This window comes from Ochotona princeps, chromosome 14 (assembly GCF_030435755.1).
Source record: "Ochotona princeps isolate mOchPri1 chromosome 14, mOchPri1.hap1, whole genome shotgun sequence".
Classification (NCBI taxonomy): Eukaryota; Metazoa; Chordata; class Mammalia; order Lagomorpha; family Ochotonidae; genus Ochotona; species Ochotona princeps.
The window spans coordinates 7,954,670-7,979,467 of NC_080845.1; the positions used below are offsets into that span (position 1 = coordinate 7,954,670).

General features: G+C 40.9%; 1 protein-coding gene across 9 annotated transcripts in view; it reads left to right on the forward strand.

Moving 5' to 3' along the window:
* DENND1A (DENN domain containing 1A) overlaps window positions 1–24,798 on the forward strand; it is a 496,909-nt gene that overhangs the window by 115,263 nt on the left and 356,848 nt on the right. For all 9 annotated transcript variants that reach the window (XR_009246616.1, XM_058672452.1, XM_058672453.1 and 6 more), the window contains exon 3: window positions 22,808–22,851. Coding sequence is in view for 8 of the 9 variants with exons in the window: in XM_058672452.1 (XP_058528435.1) it covers window positions 22,808–22,851 (44 nt within the window). In the remaining variant the exon portion in view is untranslated. The remainder of the gene's footprint in view (window positions 1–22,807; window positions 22,852–24,798) is intronic.

Consider the following 24,798-nt stretch of genomic DNA (forward strand, 5'->3'; position numbering starts at 1 on the left):
AATTTTGAATGGCTAATAGTCACATACAAAGATTGTATCATAAAAGCCTAAGGACAGGGCCCAGTGTGGTAGCCTAGGTGGCTAAAGTCCTTGCCTTGCATGCTCCAGGATTCTCTGTGGGCGCAGGTTCTAATCCTGGTCACCCCGCTTCCCATCCAGCTCCCTGCTTGTGGCCTGGGAAAGCAGTGGAGGACAGCCCAAAGCCTTGGGACCCAGCACCCATGTGGGAGACTCGGAAGAGGCTCTAGTCTCCTGACTTTGGATGGACGCAGCTCCAGCTATCGTGGCCACTTGGGGAGTGAATCAGCAGATGGAAGATCTTCATTTTCTCTCCTCCTTTCTGTATATCTGACTTTGCAATAAAAATAAATAACAGTTAAAAAAAACCCAAGGATATACAAATTAAAACCATGAGATACTATTTTATGCACGAGAATGGCAAACAGTCTTAAAAGTTGAATGACAACTGAGTATTGATGAGAATGTGGTGGCTCAGACTCTCTGAAGCTCTCCCGAAATATCTAGTAGAGAGGTTCTAGCTGGTACTTGTGGGGTCAGTAAGGAGTGGCCTCCTGGAGTGACACTGGCTACTGGAGGATGGAGGGCCGAAGTTGGTTAATCAATACCAAGTCACAGTCATCAGCGACAAATCCTGGATATACTGCAGAATAAGGTGATTACAGACAAGGTACTGTAGAATCCTCCACAAAAAACCAAACACTAAAGGTAGAATTTTGAGTGTTTTTAACCACAAAATAATGCTAAATGTTTGAGGAGACAGGTATGTTTACCCTGATTAGACATTAAACAACATATGCAGATATCACATGGTACCCATAAATATGCACGCTGTTTTAAAATTTTACTTCTTTCTTATTATTATAATCTTATGATAGAGTTACATAGGCCCTGGAATTTCCCTTACTCCTGCCCCAAGTTCCCTCCCCCACTGCCACCACTGAGTTCCCCTATATTATTGGTATAGTATCGTTCTTCATAAACAGTCATATCCATCATTGTGGGCACGGACAATGGCAGAGTCCAGCCTGTTGTCAAGATATAGTAAACAGTTTCACTGGGACTCCATCTTTGGAAGTAGAGATGCATACTGCATTGTATCCTCACATCTGGATATGATAGTCTCCATTACACAGTTACTATACATCCCCTTAAATGAAAAGCCACAATACAAAATCAACAACAGGAAGAAAAATAGAAATTTACAATGACACGAAGTTAAATAACATGCTACTGGATATGATAGTTTATATTACACAGTTACTGTACATCGCCTTAAATGAAAAGCCACAAAACAAAATCAACAACAGGAGGAAAATAGAAATGCCATGAAGTTTTTTTTTTAAAGATTCATTTTTATTGCAAAGTCAGATATACAGAGAGGAAGAGAGATAGAGGGGAAAGTCTTCCATCTTCTGGTTCACTCTCCAAGTGACCACAATGGCCGGAGCTGAGCCGACCTGAAGCTAGGAGCTTCTTCTGGGTCTCCCACATGGGTGCAGAGTTCCAAAGGCTTTGGGCCACCCTCGACTGCTTTCCCAGGCCACAAGCAGGGAGCTGGATGGGAAGTGGAGCAGCTGGGATATGAACTGGTGCCCATATGGGATCCCTGTGCGTTCAAGGCAAGGACTTTAGCTGCTAGGCTACCACACTGGGCCCAACACACACACTTCTAAATGTGTCAGTGTTTTAGAAATGGTCTTCCAGTGTACCAAAAAGAAAGTTCATGCAGTAGGAACCAGCAGCTCTACTGAGAAATCCTTTTGTGTACTTAGGAGACTTAGTCAAGAGCGGTCAGATCATCCTTTTGTTTTTAGGTTGGTAATAGAAAAATACTGAAAACCTAAATGGCCATCAGTAGTGGAAATGGATAAATAATCAGTGACTTACCATTGAAGAATTATACAACTTGAAACACCATGAATAAAACGTAGAAACCGGGCCTAGCGGCGTGGCCTAGCAGCTGGAGTCCTCGCCTTGAAAGCCCCGGGATCCCATATGGGTGCCGGTTCTAATCCCGGCAGCTCCACTTCCCATCCAGCTCCCTGCTTGTGGCCTGGGAAAGCAGTTGAGGACAGCCCAATGCATTGGGACCCTGCACCCACGTGGGAGACCCGGAAGAGGTTCCAGGTTCCTGGCTTTGGATCGGCGTGCATCAGCCCGTTGCGGCTCACTTGGGGAGTGAATCATCGGACGGAAGATCTTCCTCTCTGTTTCTCCTCCTCTGTGTATATCTGGCTGTAATAAAATGAATAAATCTTTCAAAAAAAAAAAACTTAGAAACCTAGTTTGTGAGTAAACAGACAGAAGGTAAAAGTATTACGTCTCAAGTATATTCATGTTGAAGATACCAAATAGCTGTTATGTTTTCATGAATGCATTAATATGTGTTAAAATATGAAAGCGTGAGTGGACAGGCTACCCACCCTTTTCAAGATTGTGATTAGTTCCCGGAATACTGCGAGGAGGATAGGTTGAAGGATGGATGCTGGTACTTCAGTTATGTTTTTTACATAGAAATATGGAAAAAATTACTACTAATGTTCATCAGCTGGTGAACAGATAGACAAAATGGTATGTTCATACAATGGAATACTATTCTACTATAGGAAGGAACCAATATGCCAACACATGGAAGAACTTTAAGGTCGTGCTAAAAGAAAAAAGTAAGAGGCAAGAGGCCGCATGGTGTGTGAGTCTATTCAGATGAGTTCATAGCAAAGGCAACCCTAGACAGATAGGGTGGAGAAGCAGTCACGTGGAGCAGCAACAGGAACATGAGTGAGTGGAGAAGGGACTTGAAGGACTGGAGGGGGATGATGAAAATGTTGTAAAATGGGTTGTAAAACGGGTGATTCCACACCTTGATTAATTTACTAAAAATCATTGCATTTTATACTTGAAATGGTGACCTATGTAGTACATGTGTAAAGTAGTTCAAAGTGAAGTTGTTGAAAGTTGTGGTCCTGGCACAATGGCCCAGTGGCTAGATCCTTGCCTTCCATGCGCTGGGATCCCATAAGGATGCCAGTTCATGTCCTGGCTATTTTGCTTCCCATCCAGCTCCCTCTTTGTGGCCTGGGAAAGCAGTTAAGAATGGTTCAAAGCCTTAGGATCCTGTACCTGCGTGGGAGACCCAGAGGAGGCTCTTGGCTTCTGGTTTTGGATTGGCTCAGCTCTGGCCATAGCAACCACTTGGGGAGTGAACCAGTGGATGGAGGATCATTCTCTTTGTGTTTCATCTCTGTGAATCTGCCTTTCCAATAAGAAAAGAAAAAAGTTATCACTTATTAAATGCAAATAGCAGTGTATGTAAGTGTATGGGGATGCCTCAAGAGGTTAATGGAGAATGAATGTAAAAGATATTTTGGTGAAAAAAAAGTTGAAATCCATGCATTCAGAAGGAAAGCTTTTTATGTCATCTAAAGTTCTGAAACTGTGTGTGTGTGTGTGTGTGTGTGTGTGTGTGTGTGTGAGAGAGAGAGAGAGAGAGAGAGAGAGAGAATTGTTTGTTACACTCCCGAGGATTGCCCTGTGCTTTGTCCTGGCCAGTCACTTAACTTCCCTCTTGCTCTGCCCCCTTGTCCTTTCACTATTGTTTGCATTGTCACCAATGATTACTTTTACTTGTTCTTGAACTTTGTGTGAATAGCACCGTGTAATTTCTTTCATCCAAAAATTTGCCCGTAGGATTAATTCGTGTTAACGCCTTTGTTTATTCTTGTTGGTTGCTCCATAATATTCTGTTGTGTAACTGTACTATATTTTATGCTTCTGTTGATCAGTATTTTGGTTTCACTATAATGAATAAATCTACAAAGAATATTCTTTTGCCAAACATATGCAGTAGCCTCTATTGGGAATATATTAGAGTGGAGTTATTAGGTCATAAGGTGCGTATATGTTTAGCTTTATGAGATGCTATCAATTTTCTCAAGTGGCTGTGCCTGTTTATTGTCCTCCAGCACATGTGATAGTTCCTTCTAAATCACTCCTATGACTATACCATTTTATTGCATGGATTTAGCATATTTTATCTGTTGATTGATATGTGTTGTCATATTTTCACTGTTTTGAACAACACTATAATGGACTTTTTTTTTTGTGGAAAACAATGACCTTGGTGAGTTCTGTGACTGCTTTCCTGGAATAATGGCAGATTTAAAGGCATGGACGTTTGAAATAGATTCTCTTTGTGCTGTGGAAGATTTCGTACTGAATTGCATTCCATTTAACTCTACTTAATTAGGCGTTTAGGACAAAGCTGCTTTCCCTAGAGCTGTCATCTCCAGGTGTTTCCCACACCTTTAACCTTTGCTGATTTGCTAGGTGAAGTAACATGAGTTAGGAGAGTGTAAGACTTCAGCACTTCTTTCCATCCCTTCCCTAGCATCTTTGATGAGGGGTAAGATGTGGAGCCTGAAGTCCCATATTAGAGAATACCATCTGAGGCAAAGAGAGGAGACCAGAAGGAGAAAAAGATTCAAGGATTCAAGTTCAAATTGAAATGTTGGCTTTTTTTTTTAGATGAGTCTAGAAATTAGATTGTTGATGTACAAGAGGGGAGCAAATGTAGTTATCTGGTAAGGTTATAATTCTGTTTTTTTAAAGAATTATTTTTATTGGGAAGGCAGTTATACAGAGAGGGGAGACAGAGAGGAAGGTCTTCTGTCTGATGATTTACTCCCCAAGTGGCCACAACAGCCAGAGCTGAGCTGAGCTGAGCTGAGCCAAAGCCAGGAGCTTGTTCCTGGTCTCCTATGTGGGTGCAGGATCTCAAGGCTTTGGGCAGTCCTGCACTGCTTTCCCAGGCCACAAGCAGGGAGCTGCATGGGAAGCGGGATGACCAGGATTAGAACCTGCGCCCATATGGGATCCTGGCATGTTCAACATGAGGACCTTAGCCACTAGACTACTGAGCTGGACCCAAGGTTATAATTCTTGATTCACCTGCTTATCCATCCTTTCAAAAACTATCTTAATTTTATGTGTGACTGGACAATTCCAGGATATATGTTGTGTTTTAATATGCAGATCATGCAATCTGATACATGACTGGTGGTAAGTGTGCAATAAATACTATTACAATGAATAAATCTACTGTTCACTGGACTAAGCCCCCATCTCCCTACAACCCTGGTAGGGGAAGTGATTTCAGGCTAGTTAGGCAACCTCTCATTGCTGGAGCTCAAGACAGGCCCTCCTTGGCAAGTGCTGGTGTTGAGTACTTGAGACTAAGAAAGCCATTATAAATTTGTAAGGGCTCCTGTCTACCTGACCTAACCTGGATTACTGTTAGGGATGGGGGCTGCTGGTGCAAATTCTGGAGTCCAAAAGCTTGAGAACTGATGTCCCAAAAGAGAGCAAATTTACCCCTCTTCTATGTTTTTTGTTTTATTTGGACTCTCAAAGAATTGATAGTACTCACCTACCTAGGTGAGGGTAAGATCTTCCTTAGCCCACTGATTCAAGTGGAAACATCTTCACAGACCTACTGAGAAATAATCCTTTAGCAACTATGTGGGAATCCCTCAGCCCAGTTAAACTGATAGCTAAAGGCAGCCGTCACAGGAGGGGAAAAAAAAAACCACTAAATGTCTGCAACGTGCTAGTTGCTGTTCAGAGTACTTCCCATTCTTAGTGTACTCAGTGCAGATCATTCTGTGAGGTGGATATCATTCTGACCAGTTCACGGGCCAGGACCCTAGGTACCTAAAAGTGATTTGTCCACGCCGGCACAGCTGCTAAGTAGCGGGATCAAGAGTGTAATTTGGAACCTGACCTCAGTGCTCCTTCTCTTTCATCAGGATGGGAATGATGTGAAAGATGATAGTAATGCCTGCAACACACAACTGATGTTCAGCTTGTGTAAGCATCTTTACAGCAAGCCATAGATGTGATGTTTATCCATTTCACAGATGAGGAGGTTGAGCCCCGGAAGGTTCAGTAGTCATTGCAAGCTGCTCAGTGGAAGAGTGAGCAGTGAAATCCAGGCTTGTTAGGGTGGTACACCTCCTACACCAATTCCTTGGCACATGCTGTGGGGTTACCTTGTCCAGCTTGGTTCCTAACAGCTGATTGACTCTAGCAGTCCCAACCTTTCTCTCAGTTTTCAAAATTCACCTGGCTGTGTGCTATTTGTATAATCATGTTAAGCATGAGGTGGGGGCACATCGGAGGAACACTGCTGCATGTCATGTAGGTAGAGTTGCAGTGGCAGTGGAATTTGGATTTTCTTCTGCTGAGAGTAATGCTGGAGGGAAGGACTGCCAGCTGGACTGTGTAGTTGTAATACAGGGCCATGGTGCTTACAGTAGGGTCGAAGGCAGTGAGAATTCCTGAGGATTGCTAGTGGTTAACATTGGGACTTTGGGTGGATTTTTTGTTTTACAAGCATGTTGGTGTACCTATTCTTGGCTATCGTCTTAACCTGTCCATTTCTTGTGTACTGTATCTTTCAATCCCTGCCTCTTCTCCTGGCTCCACTGAGCCTGTCTTCACCTGTCAGTCAGCACGGGGGCAGGAGAACCTTGCAGAACTCCACCCATGGCAAAATGACCTGGCAACACAAAAGACACGCATCTGGGACCTGTAGCTGTGAGTCCCCTGTGAGTCCACTGAGATAAGAGACCTCTTTGGGTCAGATTGCCACAAGCTCTGTTGTTTGGGGTGTCCCTGTTGGTTCTGAATGGAGGTATTTACAGACATGCAAGTTGTGTTTTAATGCAAAGTAGCAAGAAACCCCTTCACCCCAGAAACCAAGTGCTAAAGCCAGGTAGAGAGGACAAAAGAAACCTTTAAGAGTCTGACCATCACATCAGGTATGTAAGTTTAGTACAAGACAGTTATTGAGCTACTGACTTCTTAATAGGAAGTACATATTTCAGTGTTCAGACCTCTGGATCCTTAATTGAAAAAAGCATCAAAATGGAATGGTATTGAAGTAGCCAACTGCTGCTTGGCTTTAGCTTACCTTTAGAATTTTCATTCTTGATAGAGAAGGGCTTTAAAAATAGTTTTCCATCTTTTGTGAGGGGGTTTTTGTTAACTCTGTGGTGTGGTTGGCCATTGGAAAACCAGAAAGAAGTGCTTTGCTCAAGGCCATTTTCCTTTAGAGAATACTTGCAGACACGGGTGTTTTGCCAAGGCAAGGAGTTGCCTCAGGATTTTAAACTATAGGATGGTAGAATTTTATTTATTTATTTATTAAATAATTTAAGTATTTTAAAAGGAGAAAGAGCTCAAGAGAGCATTCGTTTCCATGCATGTCTGCACTCCCTGGATGCCTACAACAGCCAGTTTGGGGCCAGGCCAATGCCGGGAGTCTGGAACTCAGTTCACGTCTCTCATGTGAGTGGCAGAGATGCATATTTGTGCCATCACTTACCACATCCCAGTGTGTGCATTAACTGGAATTGGAAGAAGTTCTGGTACCCAAGCCTAGGCACTGTGAGATGGAGTGTAGGTGCCCTAAGCCGCAGCTTCACTACTGTGCCATCTGCCCCTGGATGGAAGGGCGCCTATTTAATCACACTGTCATTTGTATGTGAGAGAATTCTGACCTGCAGATGCCTAGTCCAACACTTGAAAATACATATAGAATCTTGTAAATATTATAATGATTATTATGAATATCTAAGAATTCACTAAAAATGATTATGTGCTGTGAGTCAGATATTGTCCTAGGTGTAGAAAAACAAAAGTGATTCTGCTGTCAAGAAAGCTAGGGTCATGTAGATGTCAGCAAGTGAAGGCGTGAGAACTAGGACAAGGGGCCACAAAGCAGTGTTTATCACTCAAGTCCACCTGCTGAAGATGGGAAGCACTGTGCCGTTCCTCCTAGTTGTAATCAGAAAAATGGGTTGCTTATGTTGTCCTTGACTTCCCGGTTACCTGTGCTCCGCTTTCAAGTCGGCTCAGGGGAGCCTGATGGTCACAAGTGAAGTCACCACCAGTGTCCTTGTTGCAGGAGCCTTTGGGAAGTACCAGAGCATCCACAGCAGGCTATGGTGATAGACTGTAGCCAGACATCTAACCTCCTTGGAGGCTGGGTGGGGTAGTTAGAGAACATTCCCTGAGTAATACCTGAGCTGAGACTAGGCTAGAGTGGACAGGGTTTCATGTTTTCGAAGAAGCTGAAAAGTGAAGTCTTTATTGCTAGTATTGTTTTAAAATCAAGTCTATATAAGTAATTCTCTAAGCCAGGTCCTTAGAATGCACCATGGACATCTCCTGGGAACTTGCTACAAGTTCAGATTCTTAGGTACCACACCGTGCTTACTGAAATGAAACTGAGCCAAGCCCATCAGGTGATTTTGAGGTGTGCTCCAGTTTGATAACCTCTGTTACATAAGCACAATAAATGAAATAGAAATTTCAGTGTTAAAGATGTGAGTTTGAATGCTGGCTTACCATCAATATGATCTCTCCTCCTCCTCTCCCGCCACCCCTGGTCATGGGGGGAACTTTGTAGAGTTGCGAAGCTAGAAGTTTAAGTGAAATAACATGAGCTATGCTTATCATAGAATGTGAGAAGAATAGGAGTTTCATAAGTCTCTTGGATGAGATTCAGCCTGCAGTACCTATAAATTACATTTCCCTGGGAAATCAAGTAGGGACCAGGTGTAAGGAAGGGAGCCTGCTCTGGGCGCACTGTGCATGGATTCTGTGATTTTTTTTTTCCCTGTGGGTAGAGCACTATATTTTACTTTCTTTTTACCAAGTTTTATTTATTTGCAAGGCGGATCTTCCACCCACTGATTCAGTGTCCATTGTCCAGTCGTCCATAAACAGTCAGGTTTAGGCCAGGCTGAAGTTGGCAGGGGCCCAAGTTCTTTGGCCCATCTTCTGCTTTCCCAGGCACATTAGTGGAGATCTAGACTGGAAGCAGAGCAGCAGGGACTTGAACCCATGCTCCAGGATGGGATCCTGATACTGCAAACCTGATACCATGGTGCTGGCCTCTTAATTTGCTTGTTGAGAAGACAAACACTTGCATTATTATTATAGGACACCAGTATGCCCAAGCATTAGCACAGGGCAGGAGTTGGGTGAGCTCAGTGGGGAGTGTTTCTTGGAAAAGGCAACACTGGCCTGGGTCTTTTTGATCTAATTTCCTAGGAGCATATTTACTTGAAAAATCTATTTAAAAAAAAATTATGAACATTGGGGTCCAGCGCAATGGCCTAGCAGCTAAAGTTCTCACCTTGAACACACAGGGATCTCATATGGGCACCAGTTCTAATCCTGGCAGCCCCACTTCCATCCAGGACCCTGCTGTGGCCTGGGAGAAAATCAAGGATGATCCAAAGCCTTGGGACCCTGCACCCACATGGGAAGCCTGGAGGAAAAATCTTGGCTCCTGGCTTTGAATTGGCTCAGCTCCTGCCACTGCAGCCACCTGGGGAGTGAACCAGCAGATGGAAGACCTTCCTCTCTGTCTCCCTTCCTCTCTGTATATCTGACTTTGCAATAAAAATGAATTTTAAAAAAATTATGAACATTATTTACAAATGTAGAACATTTAGAAAATAAGCGGAAAAAAATCACCTGTGATAAATCTCACAACTCAAAAATTCAGGGCTAGGCATTTTGGTGGAGAGATTTAGCTGTATTGTAAAATGTCCAGAAGGCTGGGGGCTGTGGTGCAGTGGTTAGGCCACTATTTTGGATGCCTGCATCCCTTGCCAGAGTGCGATTTTGAGTTCTGGCCTCTCCAGTTCCAATCCAGCCCCCTGTTAAGGTACTCGGGGAGGCAGAGGATGGCAATCCAAACATCTGGATCACTGACACTCATGGGGGAAATACTGATGAAGTTACAAGCAAATATTTTAAAAATTCAAAAGCAGTTATAGTACGACAAATCTTTATATTTTAAGTTAATAATTTTTAATGTAATGATGTTATTATTTCCCAATGTTACTACAGATTTCACCTAATTTTAATGATGATATAAAGATTGTAGTTCTTGAGTTTATTAGTATTCCCGTTTCAGTTTTTGAAGTGATGCTTGCAATGAGCATTAAATAAAAACTGCTTACATTTCATGTTATATGCTTGGGATAGATTTTGAGATGTGGAATTACTTGGATGGGAAATATGGGTATTCTTAATTCTCTAACATTTGTTGACAAATAGTTTGCCCAACAGGCCCAGGGCTTGCTGCTTTTCATCCTCTCGTTCTCTTTCTCGTTCACTCATTATATATTTAATACTAGGTCCTATCCCAGGTGCTGGGGGTTTGTAGTGAATGAAACAATCAAAAACCCTGTCTTCGTAAAGCATACTTTGTAGTTGAGGGAAACAGATGAGTAAGTATATGAACGTTGTGTTGGAAAGTACAATGTGCCAAGGAGAAAAATAACAGGGAGAGGAGAAAAGCAGCAGTGGGACTAGGGAAGGTATTATTTGGACTAAGGTGTTTTTGGCAGACCATGCTGAAAAACTAACTTGTAAGTAAAGTTCTGCTAGCCTAGGCTTCATGCCTTGCTGTTTGTGTATCTGACAGAGAGCATGGCAGAGGCACGACCACAAAGTGGAAATGTGGCCTGCATGGTTAAGAAACTTCAGAAATATTGGTGAGAGTGGAACAAGTAGGAAAAGAAAATATTTAGAAAGGAAATCAAAGATTTGCTGATGAAGGACAGGCGCTTGAGGGGCGTCCTGACTCGAGTTCCAGAGTGTTGTTCTGGCTGATGTTTTGAGAAAAGACTGTAGGGAATTGGAAATAAAATCAGGAATACCTGTTGAGGGGCCATGGTAATAATCCATGGTGGCCTAGGCCGTGGTGGTGGTGGTGGAGGAAACGGAAATGGAGAAGAAATATCAGAATTGGGTTATTTTTGAACATTTAGTTGACAGAGTTGGCTGATGCATTGGATCTGAGATGTGAAAGATGAAAAGTTCAGTTTTGGGTATGTTGAATTTGAATTACAAAGTGGAGATGTTGAACAGACAAATAAATGAGCCCAAGAGTAGAGGCCTAACATAAATAAATACATTTATACTTGATAGTGCATATTTGTATTTGAAGTAATGAGACTGAAAGAGATCAGCAAGGTAGGGCACTAAGAAAGGAAAATGAAGTCCCAAGACAGCCCTGGAGTGCAGCAGAAAGAGGCCAGCAAAGGGAAGCTGGGGCTGGGCACGGGATGCTGTAGACATCTGTGTAGAAGGTGATTCCAGGTGAGGAAGCCGTCACGGGTGTGACATGGTGCTTTCCTGATATGTCCGTGTTGAAGATTGATTATTGATGTCTGTAGGAAAAAAGTCATTGGTGTGACCATAAGTACATAGATATTTGAGAAAAATACTTGGGAGAAGGCTTGATATAGATGGAAGAGGATGAGAGGAGAGGAATTGGTGATGATGGGCATAGACTCTCACAGTTATTCACGAATTTAAGGTGAGCATAACTATTTCTCTGCTGCTACTGTCAACCACAGTGGTACAGATGAATAGTTGACATTAACAAGCATAGGGATTTTGTGAAGTGAGAATAGCAAAGTGACAGAGGCACAAGGGAGTTGAGAATGTGTGTAAAGCGATAGTGTAATAATAGAACTTACAGTAGATAAGCAAGATCGTGTAGACGTAGGTGGATCAGAGAGTGAAAGTTTGCTGGTGAAAATGGGCCTGTGGGATTGAAAATGGCAGAGAACTATATAGAATGAATCAGAAAAGGATGACATCGGTCATGGATGGGGACTGAGATGTTTGTGACAATGGAAAGGAATTCCTTTATTGATAATGGTAGTTTAGGGTATAACCATGGGAATGAATTACTGAGATTGGTAGAGGACAAAGTTATAGAGGAGGCCAAGGAAGTTAGAGTTCAGGGATTTGGAAGGATCATTCGTTTGATTGGCAAATTGATGATTCTGGTGGGAATAGTGTTAGACCAAGTGACAGTGCAGCAGCATCCACAGGACTCAGGATCGAGGCAAGAGTCGGACTGACATCAGTCACCAACTGAGGAGGGGGTGATGCTCTGGTGACCTGAGGTCAAAATCTGGAGCTTCAGAGAATGAGGAAGGAGAACGGTCTGGAAACAACAGCCAGGACCAGAGCCCCCCCGCCCACCTGCAGGCCACGGGGAGCAATGGTGAAGAGAAAGTGGCAGAGGACCCAGTTCTGAGTTTGAGCGAGACCGGGTAGTTCCACTTCAGGTTGTCCACAAGCAGCAGAAGCAAGTGAAAGAATTTGATGATTTGGAGTGCAGTCTGAGCATGCCAGATTTGCTCTTCCCTTTTGACAGCCTCATTTAAAATTCACTGCACTTTTGATAGCAGAAAGAGTAACCCGTGTAAGAATTTATAGTTGGCCACATTTATAAATTGTGATGCTTACATCAGTGTTTTGAAAGGGTCTGATTGGATAGTGGGAAGAATAGAGTTTTGTGGGAGAGTCAATTAAGTACGTTGGCTAGGTTTGAGGATTCAGTTGAGAAGCAGCTATGAAGTGGAGGTGTAATGACCCTAATGGCCAGGCTAAGGATTCTAGACTGTTACGATATCTCCACAAGGTAAAGGTCTTAAAACATCGAGAGTGGAATATGGATCCAACAATAAATTAATTCAGATTTACATTATGAAGTCAAATTCCATTTGGGTGTAATTTTCCAAAAGATAGGAAAGCAAGGGCTTCACATCATTTGTACCCCTCATGTTCATAACTACACTGGAAAGTGGAAGTAACTAAAAAATGGAAGGAACTTTTAAGTGTCTGTTATTGACAGAATAATGGGAAAACAATGAGACATATATTTATATGCAATGGAATATTATTTAGTTTTACCAAGAGGGTTTCTGACACATGATACAACATGAATGAAATTTGAAGGCATTGTGGAAAGTGAAAGAAGCCTGTGACAAAAGACAAAGATTGGGCCCTGCAGTGCGGCAGCCTAGCGGACAAAGGCCTCGCTTGCGCTTGCCAGGATCCCATGTAGGCGCCAGTTCTAGTCCCGGCAGCCCCGCTTCCCATCCAGCTCCCTGCTTGTAACCTAGGAAAGCAGTGGAGGAGAATGGACCAAAGCCTTGGGACCCACGTGGGAGACCCAGAGGAGGCTCTGGGCCTCTATTTTGGATAAGCTCAGTTCCGGCTGTTGTGGCCACTTTGGGAGTAAATCAATGGAGCAGAGATCTTCCTTTTTGTCTCTCCTCCTCTCTGTGTATCTGACTTTCTAACAAAAATGAAATAAGTCTTAAAAAAAAAAGATTATATGACCGCTTACACGAGATGCGTGGAGTAATCAAATCAGAGGAGACAGAAAGTAGCATGTGACTAGGGGGAAGCGGTAATGACAAAGTGGTGGGATCTCTTTAAAATCTTATTTCTTTGACAGAGTTACAGAAAGAGAAAGATCTATCTGCTGGTTCATTCTCTAAATGACCTCAGTGGTACAGGCAGGCCCAGGCAAAAGCCAAGAGTCAGGAACTCCATTTTTGGTGTCCCGTGCTGGTAGTAGGGGGCCTAAATCCTTGGACCACCACCTGCTGCCATCCCAGACAGTGTGACGGGAACCTGGATCATAGCCGCTGGGACTGGAACTGGTCCTTTGATGTGGGATGCAGGTATTGCAAGTAGCAGCTGAAGCCACTGCTCCACAGTGCCAACGTGAAGATTGGTATTTAATAGCATTAGGGTCATAGTTGGGAAAGATAAAAAAACTTCAAAGATGAGGGTGCTGGTGATTATGGCATCATGATGTGGATGCAGATAATGGCATAGCACTGTATTCTTAAAGATGGTCAAGATTGTAAATGTTACGTATGTTTTTTTCCGTAAGTTAACAAACAGGATATAACCTATAGGCACTTGCTTCTCTGATGGTTTAGGTAGGATCCTGGCAACAGTCCCTCCCCCAGGGGAGAGTGGCAGAACTGTGGTGTAAGGGGGTCTTCAGTTGGAGTGATGGATTTACCCGTGGAGATGTCAGCTTTATTTGTCCAGCCTGTACCCTATCCTGATTGAGCCCAAACATTGGGGTTCTTGATGTGGATTAGAGGGGCTTGAAGAATACATTTTAAGATTGATTGATTGATTGATTGATTGAGTTATTTATTTATTTATTTATTTATTTATTTATTTATCTAAGATTTACTTATTTTTATTGGAAAGTCAGATTTACAGAGAGGAGGAGATACAGAGAGAAAGATCTTCCTTGTGCTGGTTCACTCCCCAAGTGGCCACAGTGGCAGGAGTTGAGTTAATCTAAAGCCAGGAACCAGGAGTTTCCTCTGGGTTTCCCATGTGAGTCCCAAGGCTTTGGATCATCCTTGACTTTCTCCCAGGCCACAAGCAGGGAGCTGGAAGGGAAGTGGAGCAGCTGGGACACAAACCCGTGCCCATATGGGATCCCGGTGCATGTAAGACGAGGACTTTAGCCACCAGACTGCCACACAGGGCCCCAAGAATACGTTTTCTTAAATAATAAAGCATTTTCTCTGTATTCGTATTCAGTGTTTAGCAATTAGTTTTATTTTCCCCTCAGATGTTACAAGGAGAACCTCTGGCCTTCAAAATTATTTCAAGCTTTTAACATGAAATTTGTCTTTCATGTATTGTGTTTACTAGTTGAATAGAGTGTTAGTTACTTTGGAGTCATTTTGTTTATATCCTGAACTTGGCAAAGGCATTGAAATAGAGAAATTGGAAAGCTCTCATTCATAGTCTGCTACGGCCTGTTTCATGACAACATGTTTCAGTTATTTGTCCAGATGTATTCTTATTGTTGAGTCACAATAATGACTGCAAGACAGATCAACAGGAGGACATAAATAAATAAAGACAAAAAAGAAAGCCAGTGTGGGATTGTTTGGAGTCTGGTAGATCCAGGCTGAGTCCCAGCTCTGTTTCTTTGTGAATTTGTTCTTAGTAAGCCTCACTTTCCTTATTTATAAAGTAGAATTATATCTACTTACCTGGCAGGGTTGTTATGATTAAATAAGATAAATTAACACCCCTATGGCAGTGACTGGTACACCCAAGAGTTCAGTAAGTGGTAGCTTATGGTGTTGTAATTGCTAATACAAAAATGTGTACTGGAAGTCTGTGCAACCCAGTGTGCAAACTTGTAAAGCAAAAGAATCAGTGGTAAGGTCCTTCAGTTTATACAGATCCATCTCAGGGTTTCTGTAAATCTGGGAGAGTCCCTTGTGCATTTGATGTTTACAGATCATTAGCAAACAGATGCCAGGAGGCAAATAAACTGTAGCCTAAGGATTTTGGAACCACTGACAGTGTAGGGGAAAAAAAAAATCAGTTTCTGATAAAGTTATAATAACAGTTTCAAACAAGTAATAGAAGGCAATAGGAACATTTTAATTGGGTTTATAAAAGTTGATTCCAGAACACATGAATTTCCAATTTGAGGTACACCTATATGTTTGTGGCCATTTAGTTCACAATGCTTGCTTATTTCTCCATTGGGGTTAATAATATAATAGCAGTTTGTATTTATTCTGTGCTTACTCCATGCCAATGTGATCTTTAGGAAGCTCCAGCATTCAAATGCTTGTTTTCATTTGGCTGTTTTGAAATTGACCTTAAATCCACTTGGAGAGACAAGCTGTTCTTTTCTTTGTCTTATACTTCAAATATTTGTTGTGTATTTACAACAAGCAAGACACCTTGTGGGAGACAAAGCTGAGGTCTGATCTTGCCTGATACCTTTGGACCACATCCCATCAAGAAGGGGTTGCACGGTAGCACAGCATCAGCCTTGTCTGGTTATGGAATTCACCTCTGGCTCAGCCACTTCTTCATAGAATCCCTTCAGGACCAGGCTAAAGGCTGCCATACCCATTACCCGCAGAGCATTTAAAAAGATGCATGGTAGCAGCTTTCCGAATTCTCTATGTTCTACATTAGGGTTAGTTAGATTGTACACTGCTGGGGGGCTTGTGAAGTGGTTCCATCAGAGTAGTTACAGCACTGATAGCTGCTGATTTTCTAACTTAGGATAAATGATACCCTGTTGCTTTAACTATGATGAAAGGGACAGGATCACCGAATAACATAACTTTGTCATGAAGTCTGAAATTTTATATGAAAGACCTGTCATAGCACCTGGAACATATTGGATACTTTGCTTTCTATTTGAGTAAATAATTAAGTTATCCCTTTCCAACAAGTTTGACAGATGTGATATATCTATTTATGAAGACCATATGCAGCAATCTCACATTTATGGTACATAAAGGGCACAGCTGTCGTTTAAGTCAAGTGCAAGGTAATTATTCACATTGGCATAGAAATGTGACATATTATTAATTCAAGAAGATAGGATAAGGCCAACCACAGTAGCCTAGCGGCTAAGGTCCTTGCCTCGCTAGTGACGGAATCCCGTATGGGCACCGGTTCTAATCCTGGTCACCCCGCTTCCCATCCAGCTCCCTGCTTGTGGCCTGGGAAAGCAGTCAAAGATGGGCCAAAGTCTTGGGACCCCGCACCCACGTGGGAGACCTGGAGGAAGTTCCTGGTTCCTGGCTTTGGCTCAGCTCTGCTCAGCTCTGGCTGTTGTGACTTCTTAAGGGGTGAATCAGTGGATGGAAGATTTTCCTCTGTGTCTGTCCTCCTCTGTATATCTGACTTTCCAATGGAAAAAAATAAATCTTTAAAAAAAAAATAAGATAGGCTTAACTCAGCAAAAAAAAAAAAAAAAATTACATGGAAGCCTAAGGTTATAACCATTAAGAAAAAGAAACTGCTGTAGTTTATATATGTGTTGTCCATAAATTTGATAGGTTTTAGGAGTTAATTTAAAACTTTAGCACCCTAAATATTTAAATTTAAGTAAGAATGAAACTTGGAAACTAAGATAGTTAGTAGGAAAAAGAGAAATCTACTCGAGCGTGTTCTTTTTTAACTTTCGTTCCTCCAGTACACCCTATCCTGTCCTGCCTCTTCCCACTGCTTTTGTACTCTCACGGCAGTCGGATTTCCAGGTTTGTGGCACCGTTTGCTTAAGGATCAGATTTACGTCCCTTTCGTGGATGGAACTAGTTACGGAACACACTCAAAATTATGGTCACTAGCAGCATTAGCTGGTTAAAATCCATCGGCTTTCTCTAGAAAGACCTAACTCCCTGGATTTTTACTGTACCGTGTCAATGGACTCATTATTTGCTGAACAGCTGATGCATTTAGGACTGGTTGATTCACTTAATTGGTAACTGTGCTACATTCATAACTCCAACAACTGAAACAACAGGTCAGTGTCTGCTGTTTGTGCTTAAGTCGTCACATCGGAGCAGGATATGTCTGAAAGGCAGAGTGTCTGGCCCGTGAATGGCCCTGTGGCTTGCCCTACTGAGGTGGGTTTTGCTCTCCTTCCTTGAATAATGCTATTTGTCTTTTTGTTACAGGCTTAGGTGGTCCACTGTTCCTGTGTTAGCAGGCTAGCTGCTGTGAAATAGTATTTGATTTCATCGCCAGTGCCACTGTTGAGGGAAATGCTAGAACAGAATCATGGTTTAAAATGGGAATGAATTCAAATTTTTTATGTCTTATATTCTATGTGTTAGAGCTGAAAGTTAAGACCTGGGATAGATTTGTTTTTAAAAGAAAGAAGAAATCCATTTGTACCTGAAAACTAAATATTCATTTAAAGTACTTGAAAAATGATTCCCTCCCACCCCATTAGTGAATCAGACTCCTTTCACATTCTAGGATTACATCTGCGTATCACAATCAGTAATTTTTAATGAAAGGAGTAATTTTCAACTTAGAAAAAGGAAAGAAAACATAAATCTTTTTACATTATCATCAAAGAAAAACAATGCTAGTAATTTTTTTAATCATGCAAGACATTTGAAGTCCAGCCTTTAAAAGTAATTTACTTTTAATAAGAAAGTTTTAGCTATCATGCATAGAATAATTCACTAAGATAATTGCATTTAGTTAACGTGTTAATGATTGAGATAGAAGAAATGAGGTTGAATTTTTGCTGTGTTAAGTGGGTTTAATAGGGAGTGTCCTTGAAACTATTTACCACAGTTTAGTCCACACTCTTGCTATTGAGAAATTTTGCATTATATCAAAAGCCAGTGACTTTCTCTGCCAGAAAGTTTATTTCTGAGTATGTTTTGGGAAAGGTTAAGCTTAAAAGATACCAATCAAAAGATATCACTTCTCAGGTTTTCTGAGACTCTGCATTTTCAAGGGATAAAATTGGAAGACCTCACTGATGAAAGGGGCAGTGGAATGGACTTTTATCCCGTTTGTAACATATTCCCATCTTCTCATCTGGAAAATTAAATCTGATTATAGCTTGGATTAACATTTACGGTTCTGGGGAAAGGAAGATGGTATCTCAAACTCCATGAAATTGAACAATGAGATTATATCATTTATAGCTTATGTTAAAATCCTGCTTTTTAAAGGACAGAATTTGGTAATTGTAAGCTTTAAATGTATTCAGTATTTTTTTTTTTTTTTTTAGTTCTTATTGACTGGAAATGTCCTAGAGGGAATGGTAGGATGACTTCAGTAGGCATTAAATACAATGTTTTCTGCCTTGACACCTAGTACGGTGAAAGTGAAAGCTGTGTAGGTTCCTGTGTTAGCTGCTACTGTGCAGCTTCTCTTAAATTTCCGGAAAGAGGGTCAGTTATAGAAGATAATGACATTTAGTTCGTATACAATTGTTATACATTTCATGCAAAATGAAGTCAACCTGTTTTTCAATGATCTTTTTTTTTTTTTAAAAAGGCAATGCTGTAACTTTTCAAATGATGTCATTGATGTGACACAAAAATAGTTTTGTAAGGGATGTTGTGTGTGCACAAGGCAGTATGTGTATAAACATAGCAGTTACCAATGTGCAAATGAGCCCTCCTAACCATGTAGAACCACAGAACTTTTATGAATTATTTTGCATTTCTTGTTACAAAAGATCTGTCTACCACGTTTTCTAGGAACTTAAAGCCTAAGGCAGAACTCAAGGTTTTTGGAGCCTGTGTAAAATAATTTATAGCACCTTTCCAGTAAGTCTTGCCCAAACTTATTCTATTAATTAAACATCCTGTGGCAATCTGGTATGTCTTAAAGATGTAAAAGCATGTGGGGTAGAAGACTAGAAAACATAGATTATTGAGATGGTAGAAAATTAGCCTTCCTTTTGGGGATGTTTGTCTGGAGGTCAGTTGTTTGCTGATGTGAAGACAGCTGGTAAAGTATGATTTGGGTCTGTGCCTGAGTGGGACTGTGGTGTTGAGCCTCCATGCAATGTCTTTAAACATGGCACTGCTTCATGTGGCCTTCAGTGACTGCAGGCCTGCGAGAAGGTAGGAGACCATCATGTTGATTGGAGTCAGCTGCCTCTTCTGGGTCTTGTTGGCTAAGTGGCGTGTGGACTCTATCAGACTGGACATATGGTTGGCAAAATGTTTGCAGTAGAATTGGTTTTGAGGAGTTATTTCTCGGGTAGATGATCAAATTTGTAAGACTCCATTCAGGACAAAGTTACTGAGGGGAGGTACGAAGTACTACTATATTATGTTCTTCATCTTTTGCAAGAGGGACAATTCTAAGAGGAAAAAGCTTAACATATGCCGATAACTCCTCTTACTGCCAACTGCCTAAGCAAATTGTTATGTTACTTTGTTCCATGGTAGTATTCTCATCTGCAGATTTGTGTGTTAGAAGCTAGCTGTTTGGTGACACTGCATTTGGCGGTGAGCGTATGAATGTGAGAAGGTGTTTGGAACATTAGCAATTACAGCATTGGATGGTGGATAAAGACATAGATATATAAATATTAGACTGGTGCAGTATTCCAGTGTATGTTATTTTCCATATAAAGATATAGAACATTTCATAAAATGTTCCCAGACCATTTAAAACTCAAAGAAAATGCAGCTGACGCAATGAAATACATAGAGTACTTGTAAAAACATACAGACACGCAAGTGGATTGCTGCCAGACAGAAAATTTAAAGGCGGTTTGCTTAACTGCAGGGTGCTAAGTTTTGTATGTGTGCCATGCTGAAGCTGTTAGTAAGGCGGTGTTGTGTTGCTTGAGAAAAGCAGATTGTATTTGGACCTTTTAAACTCAGAAGTTTCTAATGTCGATATTTTGGTGACATTGTGGCATTATGATCAACTAGAAGTAAAAAAAGAAAGTCAGGCTCCTGTGTAAGATAGATGTGTTAAGAAAAAATTTAGCATCATTTGCAGTTTTTGTTGAATGTTTGCAAAATGGCTTTCATAATTTTATTCACTATCACACTGAATCTTTGAGCTAATTGAATAGAGATTTTTAGATTGGGTTTTGTTTTGAAAAGCTTTACGGTTTTGTTTGTTTGTTACTTTGTTCTTCTCCCCAACAAGTATTGCTTTAGAGAATGTTAAGGACTCAAGGTAAACCTCAGGGGACTCTTAAAAGAAAATCAGAGTTTTAAGCTTGAATTATACTAGATGGTAATACTTGTAATGATTTGGAACCTGACTCTGTTAAAATCAGGCATCTCATTCTGGGGCTAGTCCTAAGACAGCTGAAGGCGTTCCTGAATGGACTTTATGTTGCCTGCCACTCAGACTTGCTTAGGGTGATATGGTTTGTGTGGCTTCCATGTTGGTATTCTCTGTTCTGTGGTCGTCTTTTATCTGCAGAGAATTAAAATAGGTTGATTTTTTTCTTCACTTTCATTTTCTTTTTTTTTTCCAATTTTATGTTGTATATATGAATACGTTTTAGAAATTAGGAGTTTTTAATATGATTTTTAATAACTGAGTTTTAATTATGAATATAATTAAGAGAAATTTAAGACCTTTCTTCCACCTGTAAGCCTGAAACTTCTCTCTTTCATTGAAACAATACACATTTTGGTGTCTGATGTTTATTCCCTCACAAAATGTTGACAGACAAATGAAATCTTTGGTTTTCTTTCAACTGGCATTTTGTGATTTCCTCAAAGCACAAACTCCTGCTTGAAAGAGGACATGATATTAAAGATTTATATGGAGGTCATTTCTGTATGAATTTTTCCAGTTGAAAAGTAAGTGTTAATCATATGACAACTGGAAGAGAAAATATAAGCCTTAGATGACTTTGCGGCTTTCCCAGCCTCTGGTTTATGACATCCCTGGGTGGATTAGAGACTGTGGCCAAATCTTAAATTTCTCGTGTATGTTCTAGGAATTACAGCCACTGTCCTCTTTCTCCCATTCACTCCTCTCCCTTCCCCTCCCTCCGTGATTGCACACTTGGAGAGATTTGTTGGGTAACCGCCTGCCACTTGGTGTCCTGCTGGTTAATTCTTTGTCGACCCGGTAGTTTTCCTGCCACACTGTGAGCGCCCTCTGGCTTCCTGTCTTGCAGATCTTAGTCCTTGTGTGATTTTAATCCAAAGACTGGCTCTAGCTTCTGGACCTGACTCCTCAGTAGAGCAGCCCTGAGTGGTACTGCAGGGGGCGGTAATGCCAGAATGGTGCTAGCCACCTCCTGATGGGTCCTGGGCCCCTTTCTGGCAGGTGGAGATGAGGCTAGGGATAAGATGCCCCCCTCCAGGTTCTACACTTGAAGCGCTGAAACGTTCTGTAGATAGTTTCAACTTGTATGCGTCAGCCCATGTGGAAAACTCCGCTTTTGGTGTGACCTGCTGAATGTTCCGGCTTATGTCCTTAGTCTTGGATTAAAAGGAAAAAAACAAAACAAAACAAAAAACCACTGGGCTTCATGATGGGAGAACTAGTATTTCTAGGAATTAAGTGTTCTGTGTAAATAGATCCTTAGCTTTTTTCCTTCTGATTCTTCATTGAACACCAGTTAACCACATTTTTATATTGTGACTTAGAGGATTTTAACTTTACATGGATTCACTTTCACACAAAAATAAATCGTGATTTTTAAAGATAGGTAGGAAACATGAGCAGTGGCTGCTGCGATCTCTGGGGGAAGATCCAATGTGCTTCTTACGCCCTGAGCCTTTTGTGTTGATATATGATTTTTCAAATAGATATTTTTCTGATCACACTCTTTAATGTCTCTGAAGAGCCAACTCTTTCTCTTATTAGAAAAGATTGAATGTTGTCCCAATCAATGGTAAATGGGGTGCTAATAGCTTTTAATTAGTACACTTCTGTATTGACTAACAGGAGATGGCATTGGATTACCTTGCAATTATGTTTTAAGAATCAAATGGTCATAAGAGATTTCTTCACTTGTGTATTTTTACAGTTGTGCACAAGTCTAATCATGTCTTCAGAATACAGTTTCTTATATCGCGATAGTTTGTTTACACTGACAAGCCAAAAGTCTTGGTTCTGTTTTGAAGAAAGCTCTATCCGTTTTATCTGTACTTTCCTGAGGCTGATGAGCGTCTCGGGAAGGATATATCTTCTATCCACACGCAGCGAGTTTGACATTTCCCCCTTCCTCCCATGTCGGAAACTGGTGCAGAAGGTGGCTTATCAGGCTCACATGTGTTAGCTATGAAAAGGGGACTTCTGGTTAGAGAAGTGGAGCAGGTTGAAGACTCATTTTCTCTGGAAAAATACATTGAGGGCAATTTACAGCTGGCAACATTTTTGTATTAGGTAATAGTCTAAAGTGAAGAGAAGTATCAGGTCTTTACAATTTTTTCTTTTTTATAAAATTTCTGGAGGAGGGGAATGGGAGTGCCTTGCCGAGCCCTCCCTTGTGCTCATCAACGTCGCAGCCTCAGCTGCCCCCCTTGGACCCCCTGCCAGGGCTGCTATCATCTTCTGATCAAATATTAATGCGTGATCCTCTGCTTGCTCACTAATCCAAAGCCAATTAATATTATCTGTCAATTATTTACAGATCCTGAGGTGCAGAGGCAATTCCCGGAGGACTACAGTGACCAGGTTCGGAATGCGTAATTAATTTTTTACATGACAAAATTTATTTCAGAGTTGTTCAACATATTATTACTGTTCTTTTTACTGAAAGAGATAAATGAATTTTTAGGAGGGAAGAGAGGCAGTAATTAGGAACCAAATACAAAAAGTAAAACATAGTGAGGTTGGATTGAAAATATCAGTGCTAGATTTGGGGTGTTACCCTCAGGGAGATGCACAGAAGCTAAGGAAGGAAATTTATCGTAGATTTTACTTTTTTACTTTGAGGTATGTTCATTAGGAAATCCTTTTGGATTGCTTGTGAACTTTTAAATTTCAGTGCTATTTAAGCAGTCGAGAAGCAGTGTAACAAAAATGAGGAGGAGAAAACTTTATACCATTTCCTGGGATTTGAAATAGAGTGTGAAACTATGTGTTATTGTAGTACTGGAAGGAGAAGATGCAGATGTAGGGTTGGTCTTGGAGGTGAGAGTAGTTCAGGTGATCATGGTGAAAGTTAAGGGCAGCCAGTTGGTGCTGCCATCTGGAATTTCCAGTGTTCTGCGGGCATAGAATGGAATGGAAGGAATCATTTTACCCATGAACTAGCGCTGAAGTTCTCATGTTGCGCCATGACTTAGCATTAGCGTTAGGGGATATATTCAGAATTCTAGGTTATATCTCGAGAAATTCTGGCGATGTGTTGTACTCTTCTTTGGGAATTTAACGTTTTTAGTTCGAATATGCAACCTGGTACACATTTTAAAATCAGTTTTGAAATAGGAGCATCCCTGATTACCCGGAATAAAGCAATTTTTAAAACTTTTCATGTGTGGAATATTATACACAGTAAAAGCTTATTTCTGCAGGACATCCATTTAATGTTGTTATAAATACAACAGAGTGGAGATAGCCAGGGCAACAGTAGTAACAGTTGGGCAGTGTTGCCTGATAGAGTGCATGGTATCTGATATGTCTTTAAGGAGTGTGGGAGACACAGTATGACTAGGACTATAACTGGATAATCAGTATAATGAGCTACTTTGTAACGGGATTTTAGTAGCACAAAAACTCAAGAGAACGGATAGGATTTGTTTTTGTGTCTAATCTCAAGACTTTTCAACAAGATTTTAAAACATATTGGAATCAGGCACTCTACCCCTTCCACTAGGAGAAGTACATTTTTACCTTGCCTCAAATTGCTGAGATTAAGCTCTCTGATTTTAAACTACTCATCTGAAGGTTATAGGATAATATTAATATTGTTCTTCAAACAATGTCCAAAGGACATAAAAGCTTTAGAAAGATATTATATACTTGAGGTCACAGCACTTAAGAAAATTATTGTCTAAAATGTTGCAACTAGATAATAACCTCTGTGGTCCCATCATCTGAATTACCCAGTTAGAGACAATTTCTTAGGGGAAAACTTAAAATAACATAGTTACCACCTGGGTATATCCCTTTAAACATAGTTTCTTGCTATATCTGAAACATTTTTGAGCAGTGTGATTTTTTTTTGGTATAATTTTTAAAAATTGCATGAGTAACACATTTATGTCACACCTATAGAAAAAATAGACAAAGCAAAATTTTAAAAGAAAAATTATACAAATCTGTTGTTTTACCTCTCATAGATGATCATGGCAACAATTTGCTGCTTCTCCATTTTTTTTTTCTCATCTGAGTGTATAAGCATGTGAGTGAGTGAGGACAATATGTGGGTGTTTGTATACATGCATGTACCATACAGGTGTACACAGAAATACAGACTATTGTCAATTCTGTCACTGTATTATGGAGTCCTGTTTACTGATTTGATATTTCAGTGTTACGGACTTAGTCCCCTCTCCTTTGATTAATGGGTGGTCCTACCAGTATTTCATATAGTGAGGTTGGAACGATTAAAATTGTAATTGGGTTCTACAGAATGATGATAGCTTTAGTTATTTGAAAGGTGCTCCTTGGCTGGCA